The sequence below is a fragment of the Hibiscus syriacus genome, unplaced genomic scaffold (assembly GCF_006381635.1).
Source record: "Hibiscus syriacus cultivar Baekdansim isolate YM2019G1 unplaced genomic scaffold, ASM638163v2 tig00002919_pilon, whole genome shotgun sequence".
NCBI lineage: Eukaryota > Viridiplantae > Streptophyta > Magnoliopsida > Malvales > Malvaceae > Hibiscus > Hibiscus syriacus.
In genome coordinates, this window is record NW_024061957.1 from 860055 (window position 1) to 872464 (window position 12410).

Sequence of the window (12410 nt, forward strand, 5' to 3'; positions counted from 1 at the left end):
AGTTGTATGAAATGGCAAACATCTGGTTATACGTATGGCTATGTTATAAAAGTTGCTCTTCATCTAAACCAAGATGATTCAAGCGCATACGCTATGGATTGCTACACTACAGAAGTATATCGACAGACTTATGCTGAGATTATCTACCCTATTCCACATCCTTCTGAGTGGGACATACCAGATAACTTACAAACAGTTTTGCCACCAGCCATGAACAGAAGGCTACCTGACTGACCAAAAAGTCACGATCGTATACCGTCTAAGGGTGAAGAGACGAAGAGATCGACATGTAGTCGGTGCAAGGAAAGTGGTCATACAAGGTTGATATGTGGATCACCAGTGCCATCACAATCATCTTTTCCTCTACCAAAATATGGATCCTCATCAAAATCCAAAGCTCATATGGTGTCAAACGAAAGGCAATCAAAATTGCAATCAAAATTACAATCAAAATCAAAATCCCAATCACAACCGGCTTCACCTTTTGGGACTATTAACTTAGGTGATTTTTAAATGCAAATGTTGTATTATGTGCATTTTATGTGTAAACTTTTAACATTTTCAGTTAGGCATGTATTAGTAACTTGAGTTTGAACATTGCTATGATCTGTTCAGTTGTTATCACTTATTACACATTCATTTGAATATCGCAATGCGAATTTGACTATCGCAAAGCGAATTTGACTATCGCAACGCAAAAATCGCAACTCGAATTTGACTATCGCAACGCGAATTTGATTATCGCAACGGGAATTTGACTATCGCAACGAGAAAATCGCAAAGCGTATTTGACTATCGCAACGCGAATTTGACTATCGCAACGTGAAATCAACAAATATGATGCATATTGAAATCAACAAATCAACTTTTACATTTCAATCAATTAAACAAGCACAAATAAGAATTATTTATACATCAATTAAACAAATCAACTTTTACAAATCAATTAAACAAGCAAAAAATAATAATAATTCTTATTTTCCTCATCAATTAAACAAAAATCAACTTTTAAGAATCAATTAAACAATAAAAAAAAGTGTACCCCAGACAGTTGTTTATGCACCCATACATCAATTTCACGCAGCTCACTTCAGGATTAACCTGCAGAAACCAAACATTTGCTCAAACAACACTTTCTACACATCTAAAACCAACAAACATCAAATTATTGAATTCTAGGTACTTAACAACACTTGCATTTGACTTACCAATTGTTTATGGACACTTTCATAACGCGGATGCAGGTAGGCAGCGTCTCGCATATATCGCTCTAGCCATAAAATGCCGAAACCACAAGCCTACTGCACCTCTATCTCTATCGGTGGGAGGTAGAAACTGTATACTTCCTGTCGTCAAACGCTCCAAGCACATGCATACGAGAGGACCACAATCCCCTCTGGCTCCCTGCGTTTGTTGTGGCACGGTCTCGTCTCTGATAACTGTAACATTGAACTTCTTTGGCTTCTTGTTTCCAGAATAAGGGTCTGTTTGTTTAGCTGTAATTGGTTTTCCAGAAAATGAATTACTGGAATTTGAATTACTGGAAAATGAATTACTGGAATTTGAATTCTGGAAAATGAATTACATTTCTGTAAAATGAATTACATTTCTGGAAAATGAATTACATTTCTGGAAAACATCTGGAAAACGTTTCATGATGTTTGGAAGATGTTATTTAAACATTTTTTCGGTATATTTTAGTGAAATAAAATTTTATAAATTATATTAATTATTTATTAAAGTAATAGTACTATATTATATTTTAAAAATATTAATTAGTATATTTTAATATCTTTACTAAAATATTATTGAAATATATAAATAATATTATTCATTATTAAATATATAAAAAATTTTATTATATATTATTATAATATAATTGATTATTTTATATAATATTAAAAATATAATATTATATTATTATAAATATTAATAAATATATTTTAAATATTTTAATAATTAATATTTTGATGAAAATGATATTAAAATATTTTATTAATATTAAATTCATAAAATAAAATTATTTTGAGTATTTTTGCTTTGAAGTGAAAAGTTCGGAAAATGACTTACGGAAAATGAATCCGTAAGTCATTTTACAGAAAACACAAAGGAAATTCTGTTACTAGGAAAATGAATTACATTCCGGAAAACGAATTACGTGAAACAAACACGGGAAAACGTTTTCCGGAAAACGAATTACGTGAAACAAACACGGGAAAACATTTTCCGGAAAACGAATTACGTGAAACAAACACGGGAATTCGGGGAAAACCAATTCCGTAATTCCAATTACGGGAAACAAACAGACCCTAAGTCCAATAATTAATCGCATCCAATAATTTAGCCAAATGAGAGCTCCATCCCTTAATAATATCTCTCAAATCATATAATGATATGTAATTTATCATGCTGTCATATACTATTGTCTTCAGGGATGGGAGCTGAAGCTCGACGAGAAGCCAATGACGACGTTCCAAAACAGGGATAAACACCTGCAATCATAAGTAATAATTCAATTGCGCACTTATTTATGAACACCTTTAAAATATTTAAAAAATAAATACTAACCTTATCGACCTCCCACCATGCAGGATAAAGTTTAGCTTGTCCATTACCCAACACATATGATTCATCTCGTTGATTCTTCCAGTGAACTACGTGAAAAGACGTCGACATAATTGTATATCGCGTATTTTTTTATTTTTCCTCATTTTCCTTATTATTAGAAAACGTGACACCCATGCATCAATATGCTGTTTTACAAAAAAAAAAGACATATATTAGTGAATTACATAAATTTAAAAAAAATTAATCAAAATGAAATATAAGAAAAATATAAGACTTACCCCCCATCGGAATAGTCATTGTCTTCAACCCCTAATAACACACCCCACCAAGACCGATCAAGCAACAAATGCATATCATCGTTGAGTTTGTATATGTCAGCGTAACACCACTGGCTCCGCTCATGTAGATAAAAATCAACTGTGGTCTTAGCCCAAAGGGTATTATCCAGAATTGTTTCCGGTAGTTTTCTCCTCTCCACTTCAGATACCGGAATGGTACTGGCCGGTAACTCATACGAAAGCCAACACTCATCCATCATGTCCGGCACGTGAGAGGGTTTCTCAATAATTCGACATATTACGCCATGTGAATCGGGCTCTTGAATGGTGGGAGGGACCTCTTCAACGATGACAGGAGCCTCTTGAACGGTGGGAGGGGACTCTTGAGGGATGATAGGGGCCTCTTGAACGATAGGAGAGGCCTTTTGAACGATGACAGGTGAGTCGGGCTTCTTCTTACGGAGTCTTCGTACTATTGGGGTGAACGGAGATGTAATGGCACGTGCACGCCGTCTGATGCGTGAACCCTGTCGTGCAAGAAAAAGCCGACGTAAAGCATTCACCTTATCGGGCCGCTAAAAATAAATTAATACATAAATCAGTAAATAAACAGACATGATATTAAACAGTGAAAACAAAGACAAATATGTTTCAAACTTGCACGGTATTCACCCAAGTCATTATTCTATCATAGTTTACAAAATGCATCAGATAACATTCCAGAAGTAAGCACTTATATAAACATTTAAAAGGACAACATATATGTTTAGTGCATGTTCAAGGACAACATAAAGAGTAGTAGTTTATTCTTGAAACTTAAAGAGTAGTAGTAGTAGTAGTTTAGTGCATGTTTAATGACAACATAAAGAGTAGTAGTTGAAATTATTTAATTTAAAACAAATGAAATTAGAGTTAAAATTAGATTATTATAAATCATATAAATAAATAAAATCATAGAAAAACAATGAAAGAATTAACTAAAATAATTCATAATATGAAAAATAACATTAAGACAACAAAAATAACATTAATGAATAAGGTAAACAAGAATCCTTTACAGTGTGGCTTTGCCTTGGTGTGAACTCATCATATCCTACATACAAGATAACTTGAGGTTGAAAAACATGCTAACAAACCTAACAAAAGACACAAAGCCCTAATGTAGATGCTAAGAAACTATAACTCATGCCATTACAGTGAGTATATATAATTTCAACCCTTTATTTAAACTTGCACAAGAAACACTCACTGCAACCTGTATCGCTTCGCTTATTCTCGTTGATTTATCGAGCGAGCAACGATAAGTTCTTCTAAGTAATCAACGTTACCGGAATCCGAAGGCATCAAAATTTCTTCGTCGGTGGTAAAATTGTATCGTTCCCCGATAGCTCTTATAAGCTGGTATACCTCAAACATGGTAGGCCTCTCCTTGGGAGGTGGCAATACACAGTTACAAGCAACTTTAAGAAATTGGAAAACTTCATTATCAACACCCTTCCCAACCAAGGATGTGTCGATAGCGTCGTGAAGTTTTCCATCGTTAGATAGCTGTGTAATCCACTCTACCATACTTCCTTTGAAGCCATCGGAAGCTTTGGCTACATGGGTTGGTCTTTCACCGGTGACCAACTCAAGAAGGACGACTCCGAAGCTGTAGACATCTCCTTTCGGAGTGGCCACAAGAGTTCTGGCATATTCAGGGGCAACATAACCTAAATCCCCAAACTCGCCATTCACAAAGGTGCTCAGATGTGTATCTACTGGGTTCATGAGTCTAGCAAGACCAAAATCGGATATTTTGGGCTCAAAATCTGCATCTAGTAAGATACACTTGGAGCTTATATTTCGATGAAGTATACGAGGATTGCAGTTGTGGTGGAGCCATGCAAATCCTTTGGCAGCCCCCATACCAATTTTAAGCCTCAAGGACCACTCCAGCGCTCGGTTAGCATCATCCTCAGGATGCAAGCTATCATGGAGAGTACCATTTGCCATGAATCTGTAAACTAAAAGCCTCTCCCTCTTCGCCACACAGAAACCTAAAAGGGGAACTAAGTTACGGTGTTTCACACTTCCTAGAGTAGCCATTTCAGATGAAAATTCTTTGTCCGAGTGTTGAGAATTCTGTAACCTCTTAATCATTAGCGAGGTGCCATCTTCAAGGACTCCTATGTACATCGTCCCTGTTCTTCCTGAACTGATGATATTATTCTTGTGGAAACTGTTTGTCGCCTTCATAAGGTCACTTAATCTCATTCTGGCAACCACCTTTTCAAACATGGAAACCTGAAATAACATCAGCATTCACTACATCACATATCAAACCATAATCAAAGAAAAAGTATTAGCTCCAAATTTTATATGGATGTATTAATATATACCTGGATGCCTTTAACTCCCTTTAAGCTCTTGGTCCATTTGTTTCCATCTGGATCATCATCCTTCTTCCTCATGGAAGATAATCTGCGTTGATAGAAGAAGAGACCGATGAACACACCTATCGCAGCAACTGTCACCCCACCAACAGCAGCCCCAACAATCACTCCAGTATTTGTGTTCTTCATAGTCGCCACACATGGATCCAAAGGCTTCCCGCACAGTCCAGGATTACTTGCAACACTTTCAGCGGATAACGATAAATGAAGAAAAACCGGAATTGGCCCTGTCAAGTGATTATCAGCTACACTAAAGGTTTTCAACCTACTGAGCAAGGTGAGTTCTGGAGGAATTGGACCCGTCAAATTGTTATGGTCAAGGTTCATTATGTTTATGAAGCTACAATTTGAGAGGTTTCTCGGGATAACTCCAGAGAAATTATTAGATGAGAGATCAAGGGAGGTGACATACGGGATAAGGGTGGAGATATTAGGCGGAATCCTTCCATACAGCTTATTGCTTGAAAGATCTAAGCCTGTCATGCTCTTGCAGTTTACAATTCCTTGAGGGAACTCACCCTTGAGTCCCATATCCGAAAGCCTGATATTGAGAACCCTATTCTCATCCGGGTGCCAACAATCGATACCGGTGAACCTACATATATATCCTTCGGTATTGTTGTTGAAATTCCAAGAAGAATTTAAGTAGCCAAGAGTGTCATTAAGCGAAGCTTTGATGCTCTTCAAACAATTAATATCATCCTCAGTAGCAGAGCTCAAACTACAGCCGAGTAATAACAAAACGAGAGCAAAAACTCGGCTATGCAACACCATGATCATGAAGAAACGCCTCGAATCGAAACTGAAACGGTGAATTAGAGCAATTCACAGGCTTAAACAGATAATGTCAAATTCACTAAACCATGATTCTTCGAACATTTAAACCTGAAACGAGTTAACAGAAAGGAGAGCATACCAACAAAATCCAGAAAACAAAAATTCAAAGACTCCCCTTGGGTATCTCAAGTTTTAACCAAAGAAGACCAAGGAACGGGCAAAAGGGTAATGGAAACTACAAGGAAGCATCCTGCTTGGCCACAGAGAAACTTAAAGAGAAGACTCCAATAGTACACAAAGTTTACTCCACGGTTTGAATATTCAAAAGCATAGTTGGAATTTTGGTATTGGGTATTGGGTATGATCGGGTCAAACAAGTAATGGGCAATTTAAATCGTTTCCAAGCAAATGGAGGGGACGACTGGAGTGGCCCTCAAAAGACGACATAGACTTTTTTGGTCGTTTAGTGGCTCTTTGCTTGACTTCCGAGGGTGAGTGATAACCATCGTGATTCTCGGTCGTGTTCATATATTACTTTTTAATATTATATTAAATTACACGTAAGATCATCTAATTATATGTTTAATAATAAATATAATATTTTTTCTAAAAATTATATACATATTATTTAGTTAAAATATTATTATCAAAATACTTTATCGTTAAATGTCAAATATAATAATAATAATAATAATACAATCTAGTCTAATAATAATATTAATTTTTAAAACTTAGTCAACTAAGTTCTAATCTAAAATAATTTTATTGAATTTAATTATTTATACTTAAAAATCATATTATTTTTAAGAAAATGATAGATATGATGTTTGATTTGTTGTTATTATTATTATTTTGTTATTAAAAGTATATATTTAAGTGCTTTATTTCTAGGGTTTTGCCTTTTTATCCTCTGTCGTGTGGTAGCTTTGGGATTTTTGTCCTTCTAGGTTTTTTTTTGTTTGTGGTTTGATTTGTGGGTTTTTATTTCGGGTGTTGATTCCTTGTTTCATAATGGGAGACGTTGAGCAACAATTGGATGCGTTACAGTTAAGGGAAGAGGAATATGAAGCGTTATCTCTGAACGCTTTTGAAAAGGAGGTCGGGTTATCGTTTGAGAATTGTTTTATTGGTTTTTTCATATGTCTAGCATGATCAATTTCCAAGTGATGCGTACTACGGTAGCTAATGTATGGCACCCCATTGGGGGGATTTTCGTATCGGATTTGGGGGAGGGGTTGTCATTTTTCCGTCTATATCATGTCGGTGACGTATACCATATTGAGATGGAAGGGCCTTGGTATTTCAATGCCCATTTATTGGTTCTGCATAGATTGAAGGAGGGAGAGGATCCAATGCTTGTTCCTCTACAAACAGTTGATTTTTGGGTCCAAATTAAAGAGTTATCAAGAGGTTATATTTTTGAGGCTGTAGTTAGTCAGTTGGAAACTTCATCGGTATTTTCCTTTCATATGATGCATCGACTATTTTGATAGGTTATAGGGGTTGTATTTGGGTTCGGGTTCAGCTTGATATTCGCTATTCGCTTAAACGTAAAAAGAAATTAGTATTGTCGAATGGTAAACATGTGTATGCACTATTTCAGTATGAGAAATTACGTCTTTTTTGTTTTCTATGTGGCAAGCTGGGCCACGGTGAGGGCTTTTTCCCTTTGTGGATATTACAAGAGAAGAAAGATGTTGTTTTTCAGTGGGATGTGTCTTTCCGGGCATCTCCAAGATAAAGGGGGATTCCTACAAACTCTTGGCTACGTGATGATGGGGAACCGATCAGGAAGGAACACACTGAAGGGGGCAAGAGTTACGCGGGTTCATCAACGAGGTCTTATAGAGATGGCAGGGGGTTATAGCTTATATGAATCGACACTTTACGAGTGCCCCTCGGACTTGTAAGGAACGTGTTAATATAATGGCTCAACAAACGGTTGATGATGTTGTTATGACAGGAGTAGAGGAAAATTGTCCCATAGAAAAGATTGATAGCTTTAAACGTCAGTGTCATTCTCCTAAGCATGGGGTGAGTTATGGTAACCAGAATTTAGAAGGAGAAAACATTATTCCAACGGCAGGTCTGCACAGTCAGGCCAGCCGATCGTAATGAAGCTCTTTAGTTGGAACGTCCGGGGTTTGAGGAAGCCTCGGAGGGTGAAGCGTCTTTGCCATATATTGTGAGACGTTAGCCCGAATGTAGTTTTCTTGATTGAAACAAAACTACAAGATACAAGTATGAAAAGAGTTCGTCGATTTACATAAATTTGAATGGTATTGATGTTAGCTCGCGTGGTAGTTGTGGTGACTTGTGTATGGCGTGGTGCAATGACTGCGATGTCTAGTTACGATCGTTCTCTAGCATGCATATTGATGTTTTGATTTCTGACAAGGATGATGGTTCTACTTGGTGATACACTGGCTTTTATGGGGCACCTGAGGAGCAACGTAGATATATTTCATGGAATATGTTGAGCCAATTGACTGATGATCAGGTCACCCCGTGGCTGGTTATTGGGGATTTTAATGAAATTCTGCTTTCTACTGAAAAGAAATGGGGTTTGGTTCTTAATGAGAGGCAGATAGATGTTTTTCGGACTGCATTATCTGATTTTAGATTGGTGGATATTGGTTATAATGGGGCGTGGTACACTTGGGAGCGTGGTCAGAGAGTTGAAACCAACATTTGAGAGTGCCTGGATCGAACTGTGGCATATTCAAGATGGTGGGAGACTTTTCCTAATTTATCTCTTACTCACTTAACATATTACATGTCTGATAACTGCCCTTTATTACTGAACACATCTCCGATGACCAGATTAGGGCGAAGTGGCATTTTAAGTTTGAGGCTTCTTAGCTCCCTGAAGAGTCGTGCGAACCTGAAGTTCGTAATTTATGGTCTGACTCGACAGGGTCATTACTGGACATGTTAGATCATGTCATGAATGACCTTGATAAATGGTTCAAATAGATCTGCAAAGACAAGCGACTCACTGAGGCAGATTTGAAGAAACGACTAACGGACCTTATGGAGCAATGAGGTACTTGATGAAATGATAGTTCAACTTAATTTAAATTTGGAAATGGATAAATCTGAATAGTACTGGGAATAGAGAGCTCGAGCTAATTAACTCCGGAGACAATAATACTGTTTTTTTCCCATAGATTTGTGACACAAAAGAGGCGTAGAAATTTGATTCAAATATTGGAAGATGAAGCTAGTAACTGTTATGAAGATGAGAGGGATATTAAAGCTTTGGCACGGGAGCATTTTCGCGCTTTGTTTCTGTCTGACGGAAATTATTTTGATAGTTTCATTTTGAATGGGATATCTCAGTTAGTCACCCCTGAGTTGAATGTTGGCCTTATATTCGATTTCGCATATGATGATGTTACACGTGCGGTTAAGGATATGGGCTCCCTTAAAGCGGTGGGCCCCAATGGGTTTGAGGCAGTGTTCTATCAGCGTTTTTGGCATATCATCGGTAGGAATGTTGTTGAGCTTTGTCTTGGATTGATCTCTGGTGTCTATAGTTTTAAGGATGTAAACATGACCCATATTGTTTTAATCCCTAATGTTCATTCCCCTTCGAGATTAAACAATATCGACCAATCAGTCTTTGAAATGTTTTGTTTAAAATTGTTTCTAAGATGTTGGTTAATAGAATGAGGAGCCTTTTAACTCTTTGTATTGATGAATCACATAGTACTTTTGTGTCAGGCCGACAGATTACTGACAATATTATTACTACTTACGAGATGTTACATTCTTTTGTTAATAACCGATGTGGGAAGAAATAGTACTTTGCTCTTAAACTCGACATGAGCAAGGCCTATGATCGGGTAGAATAGTTGTTTTTATGGGCAGTCATGTCAAAGATGAGCTTCTCAGATGAATGGATTTCATTATTACGAAGATGTGTTTGTTATGTTTCCTATTCGATCATCATTAATGGAGTCCCAGGTGAGGTCTTCTTTCCCCAGAGAGGAATCGACAAGGGGATCCCTTGGGCCCATATTTGTTTCTTATATGCAGCGAGGGGTTATCATCTTTAATTCGACAGCCAGCTACTATGGAGAGATTTCACAAAGTTCGAATTAATCGGTATGCCCCTTTAATTACCCATCTTATGTTTGTGGATGATTGTGTCATTTTTGGCGAAACTAATGGGGCCAATGCAAGTGCTATAAAGGATATTCTCAGTATTTATGGGGATAGTTCTGGCCAATTGATTAATTTTGATAAATCAGGGCTTTTTGTTAGCTCCAATGTTGTTGATTCGAATCAGGCTGATGTGAGTAGGATCTTAGGGGTATATAGTTCTTCCAATCCCGAGAAGTATTTAGGGTTTTCTGTTTTAGTTGGAAAAAGTAAAAGAAAGGCTTTCATCTATTTTAAGGAACGGATTATGGCCAGAATCAACAAATGAAGTATTCGATGTTTTTCCCAGGGTGGTAAGGAAGTCTTTATTAAATCCGTTTTGCAATCCCTCCCCCTCTTTGCAATGACTTGATTTATTCTCCCGAAAAGTTTGTGTAATGAGATGAAAGGTTTTCTAGCTCGTTTTTTGTGGAAAAATCGCTTGATAAGTGTGGTGTTCACTGGTGTACGTGGAAAGACCTATGTGGGCTTAAAGACTGTTGACGACACATGCCTCTCTGGTTATTAAGTTGTTACGAGCTAAATATTTCCCAGGTTCTAATTTTCTTCAAGCTCGGCTTGGCACTAATCCGTCCTATGTATGGCGTAACATCTGGAGTGCTCGTGGTCTTCTTGAGATGGGTATGCGATGGAGAGTTGGCTCGAGGTGTGCTATCTCCATCTGGAATGATTTCTGGTCGCCGGTCACCCCCACTTAGGATTACTAGCCCAAGAGTTGGTACAGTTGAGTGGGTTTCTGAGTTACGACATCCAAACAATAATGAGTGAAATGAACAGTTGGTGCGACAGCTCTTTACAGCCGATGAGGTTGATCAGACTCTTTCGATACCTCCCCCCTCGAACGAGATGACTGACTGTAAGGTGTGGAGTGGGGAACAGATCGGGTTATATATTGTCCGAAGTGGGTATCGCATGCTGCTTGGTGATGACACTATTTATGTCCAAAATGTGCATCTGTATCGCCACATTTGGGCGAGTAACTATCAACGAAATATTAAGTTGCAAGAGTGAAAGTTCGTTCATAACATGGTTCCGTCCATGCAAAACCTCTATACTCGACGGATTGTGTCTAACCCACATTGCCCTAAGTGTCCCACCCAATATGAATCTATTGAGCATATTCTACGAGAGTGTCCACTATCTAGAGCTGTCTGGTTCAAACTAAATGTGCATTGGCCGACTAATGGTATTAATTGGACTATTAAGGAGTGACTAAGCTGGCTCCTTGATAACACACAAGCACCTGTTCATGGGACTATCATAACAACATGATGGGATATTTGGTATGCTAGAAACCAATCCTATCATGGGGGAAAACATACCTCAACTGATGAGATAACTGATGAGATTGTTAGTTTTATTCGCTCACATTGCCGCGAGTTTGAGACATTGCACCAATGAATTCAAACTCCTCCTCCTGATGCCCCCGCTCGTTGGCACCCCCACCTCCCTTGATGGTTAAAGCTAATTTTGATGATAGCTTCACACAAATAAGAAATAGTAGGTGGTCAGGTGTCGTTGTTAGAGATTGCAACAGACATGTCTTTAGGTGCTTACCGAATAAGTCTATAGAGAGTTACCTCGGTTTTCGTAACTGAAGCGTTGGCGACTGTTCATGCCCTTTAACTAACTGTTGATCTGGGGTTTTACGTGCTATTATTGAGGGGGACTCAAGATCGGCGATCCTTCGGTTAGCTTCCACGGAGATGGATTTATCGGAGATTGGGGCTTATATATGGAAGGGTCGTCGACTGACAGCTTCTTTGCATGCTTGCTCATTTCTCTACATTACGCTCCATAGAAATCAAGATGTCCATTTACTTGCATCTGCTGTATTGACTACTGAGAATGATCGATTTTGGGTCGAGGAATATAGGTATTGGCTCGACCCTCCATAATTTGACTGGGGTTGATGTGTTTGTGAAGGCTCTAATTTTCCTGGTTTTGTACTCTCTTGCTAGGCGTTCGTTGTGTCATCTTCTGCAAGTGAGGGTGTTGGTTGCCTTGCCACGATGGTGACTCTGCTTTTGTTTCTTGTTTGGCTTCCTGTTTCCTTCTTGCTTTTGTTGATTCTTTTTATTCGACTTGTGGAGTATAATTAGACTGTTTGGGCATTATGTTTTTTCTTAATAAAGCAACCGATACTTTTAGTCAAAAAAATCATATTATTTTATTTTTTTTCTTT

The 12410-nt window shown here is 37.8% G+C and overlaps 1 protein-coding gene across 1 annotated transcript; it reads right to left on the bottom strand.

The window, feature by feature from the left end:
* Positions 1-4027: 4027 nt before the first annotated feature.
* LOC120164789 (probably inactive leucine-rich repeat receptor-like protein kinase At5g48380) lies at positions 4028-6139 on the bottom strand. The gene is made up of 2 exons (XM_039174446.1): positions 5228-6139; positions 4028-5132 (listed from the first exon to the last, which is right to left on the bottom strand). Exons 1-2 carry the CDS (start codon positions 6059-6061, stop codon positions 4116-4118), a joined length of 1851 nt encoding a protein of 616 aa, XP_039030377.1. The 5' UTR covers positions 6062-6139; the 3' UTR covers positions 4028-4115.
* Positions 6140-12410: the final 6271 nt, after the last annotated feature.

Coding starts and splice junctions, on each gene's coding strand:
- LOC120164789 (XM_039174446.1), bottom strand. CDS start 6,061: ATGATCATGGTGTTGCATAGCCGAGTTTTTGCTCTCGTTTTGTTATTA. Junction 5,133..5,227: donor AGGGAGTTAAAGGCATCCAG/GTATATATTAAT, acceptor ATGTTATTTCAG/GTTTCCATGTTTGAAAAGGT.